Below are 20,275 nucleotides of genomic sequence, written 5' to 3' on the forward strand. Positions count from 1 at the left end.
ATCTGCTTATTTCTGCACAGAAGCTGTCCCATTCTGTTGGTAGTATGGAATTGCACTTAAGCTTACATGTTAACCAAAGCTGTGATTTTAGAGAGGAAAGATGGAAATACTGGTCTTTCAGGCTGTTTCCAGCCCTGGGCTGGTGATGTGACTGCACGTTGGTGTCGTGTAGTGAAGAAGTATCAGAATGAGACTGACAGTGCACGTGGAGAAACGTTGTTTGGGTTTTTGTTTGTTTGCTTTCCCAGCAACTGAGATCCATGGTTTTCTTGGAAAGAGAAACCACACGGAGCATGTATGTGCAATATGGCGAGAAGAATAGGGTGTCTAGCAGTCCTTAGAGAAACATCCTCGAGGCTGAGGCCCTATAAATAACTTGGTTCATGCCTCTTCCTTGCCTTCTTAGGACAAAGTTAAGCAATGACCTTCCATTTACCTTCTATCAAAGCCTTTTTTCCCCGCCATGCGTGAAGCAAGCACCTGTAAGCTACCTCCTGTCATGGGTCTCTGGGCAGGGCATAGCTGTAAGACTTGCTTGACCCTGTCTGTCAGCGTACAGGAGATTTTTTTGGGGGGAAGCCTTGCAAAAGAGGCAGCTGCTGCTCCACTGGCTGTGCTGTGGCTTATTCTCATGCCAGCTGCCCCTGGTGCACCTGTTGGTGCTTGAATGATGGAGCTGTTGTGCGCTGTAACTTAATAAGGCTAAGTCAGATTTTAATAGAACTAACTGACCCTCAGATAGAGGGCTAAAGCAGTTTGACAAATGCTTAAGGAAAGGAGCAAGGAGCTACGATTAAGGGCAGGGATGTGCAGGTGACAGTGGAGCCCTGGGGGCTGGTTTCTCCATGGAGATTGGGCTGTTCTCCACGTGGCCCAGGGAACGGCAGCCACGATGTTGGTTCCCCCCATGCAGAGCCTTTGTGTGCGTCTTTTTCCTGATCACTTGTTCTAGTTGTCCATGGAACTCTAAATACAGCTGGTTGAGGGGATCCCTTCCCAACTGCGCTGTGGGCCTGCTGTTGTACTACTAAAGAGTCTTTGCCAGGAAGAGTGGCTCAGCCACTCATGGTGGCCTGAAGCAGGGTCACCATGGCTGCTGTCGGGTCTGCCTGTGCACTGGGGTAGGTGCTACGCTGGGGGCCCTTCTGATGCCAGCTCCAGCTGGCCTTCTCCCCAAAAGCACGTTGGTGCTGATGTCTGTGCCAGCTTCCTGACTATTCCTCCTCCCAGTCCCCCAGTCAAGCACTTTTCATCCATATTAAGCAGTGACCTCTTGAAGATGTTCAAATATATATATTTTTTTTCAAATAAGACTTTATTTTGTGAAGTACAGCATACAGAAATAAATTAAGGGCTTGTTTGAGTAGGTTTGAATAGGTTTAGAGGGGGTAAAAAAGACTTTATAGCCTCGATGTGACAACAGGGATTTATTGATGCTTTATTTTTCCAAAGGTTTACATTCTTTCATGGGAAACAACATGGAAAGAGATGCTTGGGATTTGTGAATGCTGGATGGTAGCAGATTTTCCATCCAACTCTCCTTGGAGAAAGTTCAGTTTTTGGAAGTGATCCAGAGGCAATGCCTGCAGATGCACTGGTAAAAATAAAAAAAAAATGTAGAGGGTTTGGAGGCATATTGTCCAGTCCTTTCAATTTCCTTGTTGATGATAACTGCCAGAGCAAGAATTTCACTCAGGCAGATCTCAGGAGCCATCTGGTCTTTCTGAATTGGGCTTGTTCTAGGGACGAATGGGAGAGGACAATTAGAAATCACCTTTGGCTGAGGAAACACTGCAAAATGACAAATAGAGCTCTTGATTTTGCTTTTGAGATGTCTGTTGAGTTGTATGCGAGTTGGAATTCTCTCCCAACATAGCATAACATAGGTCAAAGGAGCCCACATATCCACAGTATCTTGTTGCATTTTAAAGGGAAGTGTTGAGCTGTTCTGCTGACAAATCAGAAGCATATCAAGGTTGTGGGTTGTGTTGTTTCTCTTATTGCTTTTTTTTCCCTCTGCTTGTAGAAATACTGCCAAATCTGAGCCTTCTTTTGGCTATTGACTATGACTCTTAGAATACATTCTAAAGATAATTACTTCATTTCTTTTGGAGACCTGTTCTCAGTCGTTCACAGAAGTAGTCAGGCTGTTCTTTCCACAATAAGCTTTGAATTAGCAGAAGGTGTTGCTTGGATTTGTTTTTCTGATTGTGTCTCAAGGTGTCAACTTGAATAGTGTAGGCTCTCCTCTTGTATGACAACAGAAATCTAGAATGATATTTAAGCTCAAGTATTTTCATGTTCACAGGTAAGCTGAGCCTTATTTCATGATCTGGCTGTTGGAAAAATCCACGAAATGCCACCCGAGTTTCTGACCAGTTGTAGGGCTGGGAATAAGACAGGGATCTGCTTTCCTGTTTTTTGTCTTGGACAGCAGTTTAATTTTATTGTTGGTGAGACAGTGTCATGCTGATTTCATAACCTATGTCTGGCCATGGGCAAGAAGAAGCCTTTAAGTGTAGCGATGAGACAAGGTTAAGCATGCAAATGGGAACGTACCGTTTGTTATCTGGGGGTGTCCACTTAGACAGACATGATGTGCTTTACAAATGCTGTGGAAAAATAAAGATATGGTAGTTAGAAGGAGCAGCAAATACATTACTTCAGGAGACACCTTCAAAAGCAAGAGCTGCTGAGGAGCTCATGGTGTTGAAAAGGAACTCTTCTGATCAGATTTAACTCCCTAATGTGATAGGAAGTTTAAAGTGCTTAGTACTGTTCAAACTAAATTCTCTTCCTGCTTGGATGTGATGAGACTAAATGTCAAATGGAACACTTTGCCCAAGCATTAGCTGAGGGCTAGTTTACTGCCAATTAGGGCAGCTTTTCTACAGAATGTCAGTCTAGAGACCCAGGGCTAACAACAGTAGTCTTGTCTGCTGTGGCTGAACCTAGCCTTTCCTGTGATGTGACTGCTGGCTAAGCACATCATTTTAATACATAAACCTTTCAATGTAACTCAGCTATAGCATTGCCCACCCAATTTGCCAGAGAAATTAAGAGCCACCTGCAATGAAACTCAGGGATGAAATGTAGGACGAGAGGGTGTTGAACCCCCACATGTACACGTACCCTCGTAGTTGATGCAGCCGTTGGAGTCTTCCTGACCTTTCATCAGTTCTTCTACTTCCTCTTCTGTCATCTTCTCACCTGCAGAATGAAGGCAGCCTGGTCAGTTCTTAAATGGACAAGCAGCTGAGGCTGAATCCTGCAGCTTTTCCAAGTGTGTTCTTTCTTTTCTGGGGTAATGACAGGAAGATCTGTTGCTGAGCTAAGATTTATTCATTTTAACTTTCTTTGCAAGTTCTGCATGTGCATGTAGACATAGGGTTCCTGGTCATTTATAGAGTGAAGAACTATGCAGCACATCTTCTATCTGTGTTCTTTCGGTCACTAGAGTTTTCAGCCTTTTCTCTCTGTCCCTCAGTGAACCCTTTTAGTACCTAATTTGAATTTAGAAGTAAAACTCTTGCTATTGATCTTTCTGTTGCTTTGCATCAGTTTTCTCAGAGCCTTGGGTAGCAGCCTCCTATCTCTCTAAGCCAGTTAGGACATTCTTCCTCCCTCTCTCATGCCTTGAAACAGCAGCTATTTTCTGTGTTCACGGATGTGACAACCCCTTACCCAGCGTGGCCAGTACATGGCGGAGTTCAGCCCCCATCACTGTGCCGTTGCCTTCCTTGTCGAAAACACGCAGACCTTCAACAAAGTCTTCAAAGGTACCCTGCTCCTTGTTGTTAGCAGCTGCTTGCAGCATGGGCAGGAACTCTTCAAAGGTAATTTTCTTGGCGTTCATCTCTGAAAAGAAAGCATCAGTTGCAGTGCTGCTAGGCATTCGAACGTTCACCTGGGATATTCACACTGAAATTTGGGAAAGCCTCCCACCTCACTTGCGTGCCCCTTTTGCCACAGGATTTGGCTGCTCTGCAGCCATCTGGATTCTCTTATCGTGGGAGTTTTTGAGTCCATCTGAATTGTCACGTCTTTTCTCTACTCCACTTTTCCCATGGTTTTATATAGTATGTGTGTGTTGTATGTGTACTTCCTTCAGAAATGAAGTGTGCTACATGAGTTGATCTTCAAAAAGATTTTTGGCAATGGGGGAGCTACAGAATACAGTGAAACAGAACTCCTTTCCTACTGCTTAGGGTTTAGGGCAAGAAGAGTGAGATTCTGGGTCTTAAAGCCCCTGGGTTTTTCAACATGATGTTACTGGCCTCGTCAGGTTCTCTTAGACGTGACTTGACACAAGTATAAACAAACTAAAAATAGGATGCCCAGTGGAGGTGGTATCCAAATTTGCTATTCAACATACTCATTGTGGAGGTTTAAGGCCCTACAAGCTTAGTGCATCTTGCCCATTTGTTTTCGTGAGCCAGAAGCCGAGGTCTTCAGTGAGGCCTTCCCCAGATGGCAAGGCTGCCAGAAGGCTTTTTTTAATTTATTTAAATCCTTTCAAGGAGCAGCTTTCATCTGGGCAAGGATGGAATGTAATAGATGGAAATATAAGAGATTTTCGAGTAGGTAGTTACAGAAACTATTTTACTACCCATCTTTTTCACTAAAGATGTTGTTCAGTTATTGGTGCAGTTGCTTAGAGCACCGTCTCAGCTCAGTATTAGTCTTTTGCTTAGCACTTCCCACTGATGCTAATGCTTAACTCAAGACTTATAAACTGTTCTTTAGAGCCTCTCTTTCCAGGCCTGAGGGTTTGGATATTGTTTAGCCTATCCTAATATGTACTGTTGGAATGAAACTGGGGATGTCCTGGAGTCAAGTCCTTGTTAGTAGGAGATTATCACAAAGTTAGCATTTTTTATCTCTACAGAAGAGGAAAGGAAATATGAAGTGACAGTTAGTAAATGTCCAGTAATAAATTGCCAATGTGTGCTGTGCATGTCTAGGTTTGTAGCAGTTTTAAAAAGGCCCTTCTGTTCAGCTAAAATAATCAGTCGGGTTTCTACTCTTGGGGTATGTCTCAGCTAATGCAAAAGAGCTGCGGCTAGAAATAGAGCTGAGCAGTCTGGGTCACAAAGAGGCTATGAGCAGTAAGAAGTGCATGTTGCTCCAAGCTGACAACAAAGTGATGTTTGCAGAGACTACTCCATAGCCTAGGGACCTAGGGATAAGGTTTTCATTTTTCTGAACACTGTACTTCCTGCTGCCCCCATTCTCTTCAAAAGAAACTGGCAAAATTCCCCATATTGCTTCTGGAGAGCCTGCCTTGCTTCCCTATTGGAGCAATCTCCTTCCTACGTAAGTACTGATGTTTCCTAATCAGTTCCCCAGCTTGAAAAAAGGCCCAAGAGAGATAGCATGGTTCTTACCCTCTTTGCTGGGGTTGCCCAGGATCTTGTTCATCTCAGCATTTGTGGGGTTCTGTCCCAGTGCCCGAACGATGTCACCGACCTGGCTCAGGGTAATCTTGGCATCACCTGTCTTGTCAAAGAGGAGGAAGGCCTCCTTGAAGTCTGTAAAGGAAGAGCAATGGTTAGATTAAGGCAGGCGGCTACGCTTTGACCATTACTGACAAAGCTGTGAGCCTGTTGTCTGCTGGTACTGTTCCAACGACTCCAGGGCAGTTAGCAGGGGAATTTTTGGCCTGCAGTTCCAAGAAAAACTCCTCTCTGACATTTGGGTTTCACTATTTTTGAACTTTCATAACTACCATTTGTAGCTTTCTTGACTCTAAAAGCCGCCGGCAGTTTTGCAATGGACCTTGTAGTTATTTCAAACACAGAGTGAAATCAGCTTTCTACAGCCCTTACCATTCAAGAACAAGTTTCTTTACTTGACATAGCAGCAGAAGATGACGGAATAATCCACTGTACTCTATCTCATCCGAAGACTGTGACTATTCTGCCACAGTTCCTAGCTGCACAAAATATCTGCCCGATTCAGTGGGTTCTGCTTGCCATTTCAGCGTCTTAACCACATGCTACTAACAGGGAACTAGAAGGTAGAGTTAAAATGCTCCTACTTCTGCTCTGCCTTAAAGCTCCCCTACGATGACATTTCCACCTGTGTTCATAATCGTAGAGCCATTAAGGTTGGAAAAGACCATTAAGAATATCTAGTTGAACCATCAACCCATCCCCACCGTGCCTGCTCAGCTCCACATCTCCACATTTCTTGAACCCTCTGCAGAAGGAGACTCCACCACCTTCCTGGGCAGCCTGTTCCAGTGCCTGACCACCCTGAGAAGAAATTTCTCCTTATATCCAGCCTGAATCTCCTGGCACAATTTAAGATCTCTGTCCTATCACAAGTTATCTGGGAGAAGAGGCCAGTCCCCCCCACCTTGCCACAGCCTCCTTTCAGACAGTTGCGGAGGGAGAATTGAATCATTAAGAATCACAGAGTAGAACCACAGAATAACTTATTCCCTCCTTTGTCTGCCATTTGCAGTCTGTACCCACTTCTTAAAGAAGTGTGAATGTCTAGGCAATGCTTGTGTTGTTATTATGGTGCATTGCCAATGTGTACAACTTCAAGACTTTGTTTCTTTTAGTGATGCCAGGTTATCAACATTCCTTTATTCTGCCCTTGCTGCTCACCAAGTACTTTGCTGTACTAACATTGCTCTTACAAAAATCAGTGCGGGCAGTTGCCTATCACACTGTCTATCTGCAAAGCTCCGTGTTAATCATCTTAAAAATTCTTCAAGCTTTTTAGACTACTGTTGCAGTAAACCAAGATATTAAAAAAAAAAAAAAAAAAAAAAAAAAAAAAAAAAAAATGAAGGCTTAGCTGAAAGGCAATCTTTGAACCTTGTATGTCTGGAGCATCTTGGTCTGTGCGGCTACCTCTGCTGAACTGCCGTGCCTGACGGTGCTATGTTTTGACTCCAAGTGAGCCAAACGCGTGCCCTTCCCTTGGCTGTGATGGTCTCCCAGCAGCTAGAGAGGACTCTGTCTCACAGTATATGTAGGTGGAATGTCCTTTGTGCCTCAGGGCAGATTTAGGAGTAACAAACCACATCGAGTCATGTCCTTATTCGTCTTGTGCTGGGAACATATGGCGCAGAGGTGCTTAGGCTCTTGCTTTAGCCATCCATAAACCACGTTACTGCAGGAGATTCTGGCATCCAGCAGAACTGCTGATACGGGATGTACAACCTGCTAGGCTGTAATCTAATACATCTGAAACTAATCTTACTGTTTGATGTGTGAGACCTATACCCCTTTACTATTAGCCCTCTCCCCTTACAGCTTTTACTGCAGACTATGAAATCAAGGCCTTCTGGACCTGTGTGGAGCTTCCCCTTAAAATATACCAGCTTCATATCAGCTTCTGCTCTTGCAACTGAGGTCGATAGAGCTGTGCTGATTTATACAGTGCGATCAGATCTTTCATCTGGTGCATTCCTGACATTTAGCCAGAGCAAAGTATAGAGCAATGCCTCTTTGTTATTAGAAAAACCATTGGGGTTTCCCTACTTTGTGAATCCCATGAAGTTTTATGTTCACTGGGCTCTGAACGCAGCTCTCTAGCTCAGAGAAATTTTTTCTGCCTTGGGTGTGAACATCACTGCCGTATCTTCGATTACTTTTTTGTAGGTAGTCCTTGTTTATACCTCTGCTGGAATAAGCAAGTGTAAAATCCCTCTGTAAGGAGGGCAATAACCAGCTGCTTGCATGGATGGAAATAGCAACTGAGGGTGGGTCAGCTCTGTTCCAGGGAAATTCTCCTTCTCTCAAGTGGACTTTAATTGCTCCTCTGTTTACCTTAGTCACTGCAGCAAGATAGCAGCTGGATGGTCTGAAATACGGAAGGAAGCTGATAAAAAATCTTTTGTCTTGTTAGATGTGTCAGTTTTGAATTGATGACATGTCTCTTTCAACTCCCTACGCTTCTGTAGAAGTTTTAAAATTGCAAAGCGATGAGGAGTCCTGGCCACAAAGGAAAATGTTTTGCGTGTTTGGATGTCATGAAGAATGGTTCCAGCCCTACTAGCTTCAGAGTATCTTTCCCTGTTGGTTTTGATGGTTTAAGATAGAACGGGCTGATATTTGGGAAGCTTAGAGCTCTTTTAACCTCTGCTTCAAGTTGTTCCCTATCCTCTGGATTTCTAGTAAATTCTTGAGTATTCCATTCCAAATAAGTTCCTCTCCTTAACCTCCTAAACCTCCTCCTTAAACCTCTCTGCCCCCTCTTCCATAGCATCTCCTAGCAAAAGTGACATGTGAGCTTGCAGTGAAATGTTTTCTCTTCATATAAATGCACAGCTAAATTAAATTTTTCAGCTTCCTTTTTTATTTTTTTTTTTCCTTCAACTGCCTCATAGCTTTAAGAAAAGGGGAAAAAAAAAAAAAAAAAAAAAAAGCATTTTGAGCTTGCTTATGAGCAGCCAGCCCCGCTGGAGAACGTTCAGCAGGTACAAGTGGTAGCACCATTGTATTTCCCCTTCGCACATCAGGTCATATACTTGTCAACTTTGGTGGCATATAAGCCCCCAGATAAATAACGTGTAAATCTGAGGCCACATTGTTATGCAGTTTAAGTCAGCACAGCAACTCTGGAGTCAAGAGTGTTATGAATTATACTAGGTGAATGAAGCCCTAGCTCATCTTTTGGTAGAGTTTAAGCTTTCAAGACTGTAGCTCCTGTCTGAACTCACATACATGTAAAGCACATCAGCTGTCTTGTAACTTACCATCCTGCTGCTCCTTGGAGAACTCGATCTGTTGGAAGGAAATCAATCACAAAAAATAGCTTAGGAAGGGGGGGCTGGGGGAGAACCTGCTTCTTTTCTAAAGCATCCAGCTCAATCCATGAGTATCTTCCAAGACAGCAAAGAAATGTGGCCTGACAGATGCACAGAAGTGATGCAGATGGCAAAAGAGCTCTTAAGACCAGTGAACGTTTAGCTTTTCGGTAGCAATTATGTTCCCCCCTCCTGCTCCTTGTTAGTTTAGTTTTTGTTTCACTTACCATTGATTTGGTCAGGTGTGAAGGACTGCAGTGGGGAAGAGAGAGAAAAAAAAAGGAGAAGTAGTACTGCTGAAAATGCACTGAGAGAAAGCAAATAGCTCAAGGTAGCTGAGTGTTCTCCTATCTGTCTTGCCTCGTGTAATTCTGCCACAGAAACCCAAACTAGCAACCTGCCATGTAAAAATGCATCCCCAGGCCTGGTTTTAGGATTCTTGTAAAAACCTGCATCCCTGGGAACACCAAAGTTGAGGCCAGAAGCAATAACAATCTAAAGTTTCTTAACTAACAAACAGGCTGTTTATGTACCACCAGGTCACTTATTACTTTAGAACAGACTCACTTAAGTACAATCTTTTGAAGTAATATTTATAACTAGCAGCTTTTTTTTTTTTTTTACATTAACATAGAAAATAAATCACACCTTTCAAGCTTGTGTTTAAGTTAGCTTTTGACAGTACATTGTTTCATAAAGCATTAAACTACGATACATTCCTGTATTAAAAATATTGCGGAGGAAAATCAAGCAAACCTCAACTGCTGTCTTCTGCCCTGTCCTCCCCCCAGAACTAACATGAACAAGAAGCTGAATTTACTCCTGTAAAATACACTGGCTCGCTGCTAATAATTAGCTTTGCAGTGGACCCACCATGATTGAGAGATGGACAAGGAGAGCGGCAGACGGGCCGGAGGGATTAGCTGAGAGGTCTCTGAGAGTGGTCCTGCTTTCCTGGCCTTTCTTCCCCTTATTTATCTGGCAGCGCTGACGGCATTGCCAGGATTAGGTGTCAGAAGGAAGCTGCCCCTCCCCTCGGTGAGTTCTTTAGCTTTCTTAGGGCAAAGTGACAGGAGGCACCGTGCCTTGATGGACATCCTACGACTATTTTTAGGAGGTTGGAGAGGGGCAGGGAGTAGCAAGCAGCAAGTTTGGATCGTGTCAGCATTTTCTGGGTCTGGACCATCAAGAGTGGATATTCCTTGTCCAGGCCTACCAAGATAGGAAAGGCTCCTATTTCTCCAGTAAGCTATGAAATCAGCAATCGAGGAGCGCTGAGGGCAAGAGGTGCCACGCGTTTGCCCAGCTGGCTTGTTTTACACGTGGCTTGCAAGTTGTGTGTTAGGTGCAGCTGGGTAGCATGCTTTGGGTTTGTTTCAAAGCCCATGAAATCACTAGTACTGCTTGTTCCTTTGCTGGCTTTTCTCAAGCCCTTATTTGGATGATGCAGAGATCTGCCTTAGATGAGTGGTGCTGCTTGTCTTTTTGGTGCAATCTAGCTGTTGGTGCTGGGAAGAAGGTTCACCTGCTTGTTGAGATGGTGTCCAATCCAAGATCTTCCACTGCGCTGCTTGTGTTTTCCAAATTTTCAAGGGTTCTAAGGGCCAATTTATGCACATGTCTGGACCCAGCTATATTACTAGGTTTGCAGCTGATGAGGAGGTATACTATGCAGGGCAGTGAGGAATTTAGGACAACTTCCTTTTAGGGCTTGACTTACGACCCTAGCATGCCAACTTCAGAGCTTACTGGTGTGATGAGAGGAGGAGTTGCTGAGGTTCAGAAATGGAAGGGTTTTTGCGGTGCAGGTATGTGGAAGAAGCTGTGATTGAAGCAAGGACGCCTGTCAAGCTTTGCGTGCTGGAAGGGGGACTAAATTGGTCATGGAGGGGGAAGACAGCAGTGGCTTTTGGGCTGCAGGGTGGTCCTGGTGGGATTACAAGTGAGAGTTTCAGGATAAGCTGGAGAAGGGGGAGGTTGTACAGTTTCTCCAGTAGCAAAGGCCTATTCCTGTAACACGACACTTTCCAAGCCTGGCTCACATCTCTGAACTGATGCAATGAAAAGTAAAAGAATGAGGGAAAACTGCTCCAAACTTTGCTTCCTTTCTGTCACTCCAACTGGATGAGGAGGTTCATGGAGCCGGGATGGGAAGATTGTACTACAGCAAGAGACTCCATTCTTACAAACCACTCCTCTTAACATCTGTTCTCCTTTGCTGTGCACTCGCCGCTCCTTTTTTTTCAAATGATAAAATGCGATGGGTGAAAAACTTTCTCCTGTTGCTCATTTAGTTAACCTGGAGATAAGCTTAACTGTTTCAGCTTTTTTCAGTATGAAAAGGAAATGATCAAATCCAACCAGACTTAATATTTTTTTTTTTAAAGATTGAACAATCAAGATAGGTCAAAATAATTAGTGCTACTTGAAACTTTAACTTCTTACTTCCCCTCTTAAAATCTAAAGGTACAACTGCAAAGAATTTTCTGAGCTAGACATTTTTGTTTGAAGATGTTTTGTCCAAATGGGTTATTTGCATTTTGGGGGAATTCCTTGGAAAACATACAGAGCCCGAAAAATAACTCTGCTGCCAGTTCTTCTTTTGCTTGTCCTGCTACTTGTGATCTGTTATCATGTGGGAATGGAGACGTAGTCAGGGCAGGGCACAGCCGTGGGGTTACACAGAAAAGGGATTTGATGTTTTTGTCTCATTTAGCCCGCATCGATTTAGCACAGTTCAGATCTCCTAATTAAAACCGGCTGGGGCACGAGCACAGGCAGAGAGAAAGCTAATATAGACCTTGGCCATCAGTCCCAATGCATTAATAGAGGAGCTCTCCAAAGACTTTGGCAGAGCTGAAATGTTGCCTGGGTCAAAGAAGCGTGTTGCCTTTTGTGGAATTTTCCTCTTGCCCTCAGCCTCTTGCTCTGCAGTGCTGGAGGCTGGAAAATTTTTCCCTGGAAACACGATTGAATTTTTGCTCAAGGAAAATTTTCCTGAATATCTTCTAGATTCTAGATCCAGCCTATTACTGGCTACAACAAAACCCATTCCAAGAGGTTTTAAATGCCAACAAGAAAATGATTGGGGTGCGTTTGTCTTGAGCAGAGAAAACTGATACCTGGATTAGCCAGCCACCTGGCTTCAGTGGGCTATCAAGTAAGTATAAATTGAGAGGGTTATCCATATAAGCAGGCACTACAGCACTCTTGACTGTATGAGACTTTGACTCAGGTTTTACAGGAGGAGATACTTGTGCGCCGTATCAACCCTTCGTTTTGTCACTGATTCTTGAATAAAAGTGCCCTAGACGTTGTTTCACTGGAGAGAAGTCATCGATCATGGGCACATTTCAATTAAGAAGCTCTAAGCCTACAAGGTTTGTTGGGAGCCTTAAAATGCTTCTTGTTTTACATGTGATGAGTCTCAGGGCCTTAGGAAGAAGGTGAAATTTCAGGGAGTTTAGTGTGGTGTGGGTGTTTTTAAATAAAATGTAACTTTTAGATAGAACTAACACAAATGCCATCCCCCAAAACCTCCGGCAAAAATAATAATGGAGTGAAGGAACTGCAATATATGGAAAGACCAGTAGGAGCTGTATTTGTCAAACATGGCTCTGCTGTTACTTAGAGATGAGGTTATCATCCAGGAGGAGGACACCTATAGAAAGGAAAAGCACTGTTTTTTTCTGACTTATTTTTTTTGTATCATTTTATTTTTGGTTGAGGCATTTGACTATGTAGTTTGTGACCATCTTCTATTCTTCTAATTGCTAATGGAACATGTTATGACCAGATCCCAGTTATCCAGAGAAGGGTAGACAGGGGCACTGTTCTGCTTATCACCAGATAAGCAGAAGACCCAATCCACACAAACTTGTGTGCTGTGCCCACCTATTTGGACTGGAGGGCACTGCAAGTACAGCTGTGTTGAGGGACGGCCACTTTGTGCTCTTTGCAAGTATCTGGGCAAGGTGAAAGACATCAGGGAGAGGTGCTTGGAGTTAAACCAGCTTGGAGTTAAAGCTGCTCCATCTGCTTGCTGCTCTTTGGCTGAGTTACAGAGAAGAGAATTGTAGCTAGGTTTGGATTAGGGAGCCACCGGGTAATTCATGGTAATGATTCTGTAGGAGAGATTGAGAACTTTTCAGATGTCTCTAAAAATCAGAGAGGGAAAGATCAGGCAGTCCCTGAGGATTTTTGTTATATATTTAGCTGTTCATCCAGACCTCAAGGGATTTCTTTTATTTCTGGGTGGATGTAGCTGGGGTTGTGCCCATAGCAGTTCACGTGTCTGCTCACTGCTAATGCCTCCTCCTTGGTTAATACAGCTGCACATGTTTTCTAACAGACATGATCGAGTGCACGATTACACAGCTCTCCAACCCATCCATAAAGCAGGCTGCTGACCCTCACTGTGGTTCAGTAGCTGGTGTGATGGATGCTGTGGATTTCAGAGGCTATTTTTCATTTAAGTAAAAATCAGCAGCCTGATGGATTTAGCCTCATGTCTTTTATAAGACAGAGAAACACCATGAGGGGGCGAGCGTTGAGAAAGAGCTCTTTTTTGAGAATGAAACTGCCAAGGAATATAATAGGAGAAACAATAAGGATGAACACTGCTAATGTATGGAAGAGAAATATGAGATGCCGTGAGGTTTGGAAGAACAGCTCTAAATCTTTTAGCTAAATGGGTTTTATAGTGATAATTTTTTTCCCCTCTAAGCACTCTTTGTAACTTTGTGCCTTGCTTATATGAAAGTTTGCTTTACAGTTAGGCAAAAACTTTTAGATAAACCTTGGCAATTAATTAAATGTGCCCTTTTGAAATGCCTGAGTGTGAAACACATCGCAGCTGCTGATCATAGCATTTTGCACAGGCTTTATTGGCTTCACAGTGGGAAGGACAGTCGGCTGTGCTCGCTTGTTAGTGTGTCTCTTTTCTAATTGCATTTAGTTGTGCGTGAATGCGTGTAATCGAGGGGATGTGCGAGGAAATGCGAGGCTCTGGAGCTCTGCGCTGCTCTCCAAGGGATGCCTTGTTTCAACGTGCCTCCCAGTGGTAGTAGTAGGGTATTAACATCATTTAAGCTATTGCTACTTGACATTTAGGTGCTATGCAGCAAACTAGCCAGCTGAGAGCGTTTTTTGGCAGTGTGTGTGAGATGTAATAAAGCCCCAAGGAACCAGGGGAGAATTTCCATCTTGGCTGTTTCATATCTGCTTACAGTCAGCTTCTTTCTTTATGAGTCATGGGCCAAATTAGTCACCTTCTTACCTTATGTAAGATGAACTCAAGTATCTTATTGCTATCAGTAGTGATCTCTCTGTGTGCTAAGGGGTTGTAAGCTGCTGGAAGTACTGTTAGATTGTTTCAATTAATCTGTTGGTGGGAGAAAGCCTCTACCGTGCAATTGTTGCTAGCACTTGAAATTACTCTAGTTGCACTTTTGGGATTTTCTGTCATTTGCTCTGAACTCTGTTGTTTCTACCAAATTTTGGCACTCTTTGGACCCTCCAAAGGTTGTCTTAAGTGCCATCAAAGCCATGCTGCCAAAGCTGTGAATTACTAAGAATGGATCTTGAAATTAAAAAAAAAAAAAAAAAAAGTGGGGGGATGGGTGGGGGGGGAGGGGAAGCCATTACTTTGCTAACCTGAAAAACCATTTAAAGACAGTGTTTCCTAAAATATATGGACAAAATATATTTCTGCGGGGCTCCTTGCTTAACAGCACTTTAGGAAGCTGGTCTGGATGGTCGGGAAGATAATTCAACGTCTCTTAAGGTGAGGTCTTATTGGTGTTTGTCTCCTTCCTACCTGAAGGGCACTTAGGACCAGTGACCTTGTCTAGTAGCTAAGTCCATCCTGAAGAATCTGGAGTGTCGCTGATGTTGGGTCAGGCATAACCTAAAGGCCTGAGCCAAAAATTTCAGCCAGGAACCTGCCAGTTTTTCAGAAAGCCCTTAATGCTATGAGCAGAGCTACTGTTAACCTTGCTGTTCTCATTCTGCCACTTCACGGGGAGTTTGTCTGCAGTGCAATTGCTCTCTGAGCACTTGAGCTGACATTTGCAGCCCTGCTCGCCCTCCAGCCCAGCAGTTTTCTGTCAGTGCATTTAGTGAGTTTACCTCTCTGGTTATATCCAATGCAGTGCATGTTCAGAGATGACCTTCTTGAGTACTGAACATATTAAGAGTTAAGGACATTTGGAGAAACGCTTTTTGTAGTCTTAAGAGCTCTGTATTTAAAAACAAAACAATCACACAGGCTTGCATCCATGCAGCAGGCTTTGTCATGCATCACGCAGTTGCACAAGGCCTTAGCAAATATCTGTTAGCTGATAATTATGAGTTACTTTCCCCCAAAGATGTAGCTAGTGTATCTGCAATAGGGTACGGCATAATCAGTCTCCTTGAAAACACCACTGTGAAAAAGGAGCATCAGTTACACCATGGGTACTTGGGAAAGGCACTCAGGTGTACTCTAAGAAAAGGACCTGGTGTGACGCTGGATCGGAGTGCTACGCATCCACATCACTACAAAGAAAAGCACTGAGCTCAGCATCTCCAGATCCCAAAGCCTTGTGGTCAGTGATGCAAGGCTGCTATTGATCCAAGGACTGGATGTATGTGCTGGGAAGGGCCCTTCAAGATTCCAGAAGAAAAAAAGCAGCACACGCTTCACGTTAGTGGTAGGGACAGAGTTAAACATGAGGAAACACTGTCTACCTGCTTCTGGTTTGAACATTTTGAGGTTTAGCCTTCTGTTGCAAAACCAAACACCTGAGAAGTTCTCATTGTAAATGTTCCATAGTAGAGCTGTTCATCAGCTCAGAGCTTCTGAGGCATGCACATGCGAAGAAAGTTAACAAAACAGATGAGCTAACTTTTGGGGGAATGTCCTTCCATACAGTTTGAAGTACTAAATTCCAGGACTCTCTTAACAAAATGACTGAAATGGTTGTATGTTCTTTTAATCACGGTTGGTTCCTGTTGAAGTCCAGTGTAATATTCCAATGTGTGCATCACTCTGTTCTTCTTCTGTCAGTGATTTAATTCTTAACCTTTGTATTTGACATTAAAGTCCCAGGACACACTTTTGGAAAAGGGAAATATAAATTTAGACTTGAAAGGCTTATGCGAAGCAAATTCAGAGTTGATGTTCCTTGAGTAAGGGGAAAAAAGGTCTTTAATCTTTGACATCAAAATGAATTCCTCCTGTTCTCAGTCCTTGCCTTGATTTCCTTTCTGTCCCGGTTGCACTATAACCTAGGGTGAGCTGAGGGAAAGGCTGAGACTTGAGTCTTCAGCAGTCTGATATTCCTGTTACTCAGGGTTTTAGTCAATAGATGGTGCTCAAAAATAGCAAATCTCACACTAGCTGCTAGTATGTTACTAAGTCATTTCCTTCAACTGGGTTAATTTAAAGTGTGCGTGGAAAGAACGATCAGTAGTAACAAGAGAAAATGAAAGGCCCATTGCCTCTTCTGAGGATGCTAGGTGATTTTGGGTGCCTACTTTTGCAATAATCCATCTTAAGACTTTGTAATCTTGGCTTATAAAGCGTGCATCCCAAGAGGCTCAAGATAGGACTGCATAAAGAATGACCAAGCAAGGCGTTTGAGGGGAGGAATATCCCCGAAAGAATGATCAGCAATATTGGGTAAAATCTTTCTTGTTTGTTTTGGAGAATATTATGGTTTTTGATACCCATTGAAAATGAGGTGCGCTGCCAGATTTGGTTATTTGGCTGACGTAAACCCTGATTTGGCAGCTCTACCCTTACCCACTCCAGCTGTAATGAATAGAGGGAGCTTGGATGTAAGAACTATGAAAGCCTTTCTGTGTGTCTACTGGCTTGGTGACTCTCCAGAACATTGCTGGCCCCACAGCCCGGTAATCCCAGGAATCCCTTGTTTGCAGCAAGCTCCGAGATGACTGATAATTCCCCTGGTGAGCATAGGGGAGCCCATTTGATACCGCTGTTGAAAGTGCTGGGGCTTTGACTCCACACTTGGTAGATCAGTACAAGAGCTCCAGAAGAGGGTGCCGATCAGAAGAGAGTCCTGGTCAGAAGCTGAGGTGTAGGTACTGTCTGGCTCTTAAGTTTTGGTGGAAGTGGTGCTGTGCCTTTTTCTGTGCTGACACTTTGCTGGTTGAATGGAACGATTCAGGATTCATTAATACTAAGAGAAGGGATTGAGCTAAAACTCAGAGAATGTGTATTTCTGTACCCAATTACATACATCTACATACATCTCCTGGTCAAATTGGTTAGAAGAGAAGACTATTTCCCCTAATTTCCTGAGGTGTCAGTGAGTGAAAATGGGTAATCCAGGATGGCTGGCTGGCTGGCACTTCAGGAGGTTGTCCAGTCCTGCTGCAAGACACCGTGCCGAAAGCACTGTGGTTGTTCCTATTGTGTGCTCAAAGAGCTGATCCTACAGGTGCCATGTCCATCTGAGCAACCCTGGACTGCCGTGGAGGTCCAGGTGTGGGGCAAAGGCTTGGGACTGAAGGGACCTGTCCCCTTGACAGGCAATGTGGGTTCCTGCATCACCTCATGGTGATCACTGTGCAGTTGGGTGGGCCCTTCATTGCTGGGGGCTCTCTGTGCCTGTGTTGCACCACTGTGTTGCTTCCTGGCCTGCTAAAGCCGTGGTGGGACAGAGATTGTGCCAGCCATACTGCAGGGCAGACCTGCATCCTCCATCATGCTGCTCGTAGCTTCACTCATTTGCAAATGGCAATAGTAATGCTTGTGTGTTGCCATTAGTGTTAAGAAAGTTTTGCTAACCCAGGTTTTCCCACACTTCAAAGAGTAATAACGTTGTCTGATCTATCAGAAAAAAGAATTTAAGAAGACTCTCTTTTGTTATATTGGATCTGATAAAACCTAGAGCATTCTCTTTTTGCTGTTGGCATATATCCCTTGCTGTAGAGGAGAGCTGTCTGTGCAGAAGAGTGAGTTGGATTGTCTTAGACTGCAGACTGCCATTTTTTTAGCTGGTAATATACTATTAGGTCTATTTATGTTAAGATAGATTAGCTGAGATCACTGAAGTTGAAAATTCTATTTTCTCCTAATGAACTGGACATAGAGAGCTATCAAATCACAGTAAATGACTTCATAGGCAGTGTAGCTTGTGTTCCCCTTCATTTTTGAGATGAGCAAAATGTGAAGTCTAATCTAATTTTTAGATGGTATTCTCAAAAACAGTGGGCTTCTGTGTGGCTTTCACTAAGATTGTTTTCAATATTTTCATTTTTTTTTCCTCCCCCCTCTTGCTCTTGTTTTGCTTTGCTAGTGAGTTCAGCTTCAATTTTACGAGGAGCTATGTGCTGTTCCAGCAGAATACTGACTACCGGTGGTGAAAATCAAAGACAACTTCAGGAATTTCACTAAGTGGGTCATAATCCTGGGACTATATTGATGACAGGCTGCATGTATTCAGATACCTTAAACAGAATTCAAAGTAAGATTAAAATGAGTAGGTTCTATTAGGAGTCCTTGTACTCCTTCTTTTCTTCGTAGTAGGCATGATTCCTTATCAGCAAATTGGTCCCAGGACCAATCAGCTTGTCAGGTAGGTGGAGAACAACTATTTATAGTCAAGCCCAGAGAAATAGGTCTGTCCCTTCATCTCTTTAACTGCTTAACCTCCCCCTACTCTTTCCTAAATAGAGATTTCCCTTTGAGGAGTGCTTGGGGAATTCTTTTCAGAGGGTTACGGCAAAGATCGGTGATGCTGGATGGCATGCAAAGTCTAAATTCAGAATAAGTTCCAATGGGCATGCAGTCAGAGGGAAACCTGTGGAAGCCTTTTCCTCTTCCTTACTCTCAGTTTGCAGCAAATTGTGAATTTTGAGCAATTACGAAAAGGTGAGAGTCAAGTTATTTCAACTTGAAGCACTTGCATTCATGGCTTTCTAGCTCACAGTGTTTTTCAGTGTTGGTTGTACAGAGAAAATGAAAATAAGTGAATTTGCCGAATCGTTTTAATCTCTGCTGCTTTTAAAGACTAGCAGTGCTGATCTTAAAACACATGCCCAATGGGTTACTGAGTGATTGCAAAAATTTGGGAAGAACTTTGAGGAGAAATTGCGCAGTAACATCTGTTTTTAGTGCCATGCTGTGGGAAAGCATTTCATTCCAAGTTCCAGTAACCTTTTCCAGTCTTCATGCACCTACTTCAGGGTCTGGGGGATTAATTTTCATGGGTTTTCTTGGGGTTGTTTTTTGTTTGTTTGTTTTTAGTGGAACTTTGTAAATTCAGCTTTACTAAACAAGTTAGGCTGATACTGGTTTGGTAAGAAGTTCTGAGGGTGACCCTCCACAATATGCTTGAAGTCACCAAGCTCCACTCTTGAGTTAAATCATGCGCCATGCCTCACACCCCTCCAAGCTACCAAAACAGCCAAAAGCTCAGCAGCTCAAGAAATCCACTGCCCGAGGGTTACTTAGTCACTTCACTGCAGTCCCCAGACGGGAACCAAACACACACAACATTTCACTGCGGCTTTCAGCAAGAACTCTGCTAGCTTTCCCTCTTGGGAGCGTTTGGGGTCAGCCATCAGCACGCGTTCGTCCATTACCTTGATGCTCTTGAGATCGATTGCTGGTTCTTTGGGTTTAGCGGGCGCTGGCGCAGGTGCTGGTGCGGGTGCTGGTGCTGGTGCTGCTGCTGGTTTCTTAACGTCCTTCTTAGGTGCCATTTTGTGTTGCTTAAACTTGAGAGTGAAGGTGGCTCCCCCAAAAAAACCTGAAGACCCCCCTGAAAACGATTCCTGGGAGAGAAGCGGTGGTCGGAATGAGCTACAGCCTGTGCCCTGGAGGTGGACCCAGTGTGCTAAACTCTATAAGGGCATATATATATTTCACTTAGTGCCTTGTACAATCCTGACACATGCAGTTGGATTGGACAGTCCCTAATCAAGGGGGGTGTCATTCCAGCTCGGGCTATAAATGGAATATAAGAGTTCAGGGCTTCAGAAGATCAAGGGACTTCGGAGGCTTTTTTCCCTCCCTTTTAAAAACTCCAGCCACCTCCTCTGCTTTTTTTTTTTTTGTTCTTTAAAGTTTATGAAAAGTAGAGGGGAAATGTGACAAATCCTCTTTCAGGTCTGCTGTTGCCATTTGGGCATGGATTGAACGGTTCTCTTTTCTCATCAGAATTTCAACTCTGCTGAAGTAATAAATCTTCTTTCCTTCCCTCCCCTTCTGCCCCATGCCTGTGTCGTGCTCCAGAGGGTTTGGTTTCAAGCAGGCATTTTGACTTTCATGGCTGGGAAGATCATCAATTTCCAACCTCGTTTGCCTCTCTCCCCAGAGTCCTGCACTCCTCTGCTTCCTTCATTTACAGGGCGATGTTGATCAAGCAAAGGCTCTGGGTGTTTAAAAATAAAGCAGACAAATAAGGAAAATGCTGCAGTACCTTCAGCCAAGGCGCCGGTCCGGGCCCTGAGCATTTCTCAGCTGTTCTCATGATTCCTTTCTATCACGTTAAG

At 43.7% G+C, this 20,275-nt stretch overlaps 1 protein-coding gene across 1 annotated transcript; it reads right to left on the reverse strand.

Annotated features, from left to right (window-relative positions):
- Positions 1-1,414: 1,414 nt before the first annotated feature.
- On the reverse strand, positions 1,415-19,544 carry MYL1 (myosin light chain 1). The gene is made up of 7 exons (XM_079539133.1): positions 19,364-19,544; positions 8,717-8,744; positions 5,388-5,531; positions 3,685-3,858; positions 3,133-3,210; positions 2,560-2,612; positions 1,415-1,739 (listed from the first exon to the last, which is right to left on the reverse strand). Exons 1-6 carry the CDS (start codon positions 19,481-19,483, stop codon positions 2,584-2,586), a joined length of 573 nt encoding a protein of 190 aa, XP_079395259.1. The 5' UTR covers positions 19,484-19,544; the 3' UTR covers positions 1,415-1,739; positions 2,560-2,583.
- Between the last annotated feature and the right edge of the window lie 731 nt (positions 19,545-20,275).

Source organism: Tetrao urogallus (genome assembly GCF_951394365.1).
Source record: "Tetrao urogallus genome assembly, chromosome: 8".
Taxonomy (NCBI): Eukaryota; Metazoa; Chordata; class Aves; order Galliformes; family Phasianidae; genus Tetrao; species Tetrao urogallus.

Bases quoted from the DNA above. Each gene is read 5' to 3' on its own strand.
- MYL1 (XM_079539133.1), bottom strand. From the start codon at position 19,483: ATGGCACCTAAGAAGGACGTTAAGAAACCAGCAGCAGCACCAGCACCA. The intron at 8,745-19,363 runs GTAATGGACGAA...TCCTTCCAACAG, and splicing joins TCGATCTCAAGAGCATCAAG to ATCGAGTTCTCCAAGGAGCA. The intron at 5,532-8,716 runs GTAAGTTACAAG...CTTCCTTTACAG, and splicing joins CTCCAAGGAGCAGCAGGATG to ACTTCAAGGAGGCCTTCCTC.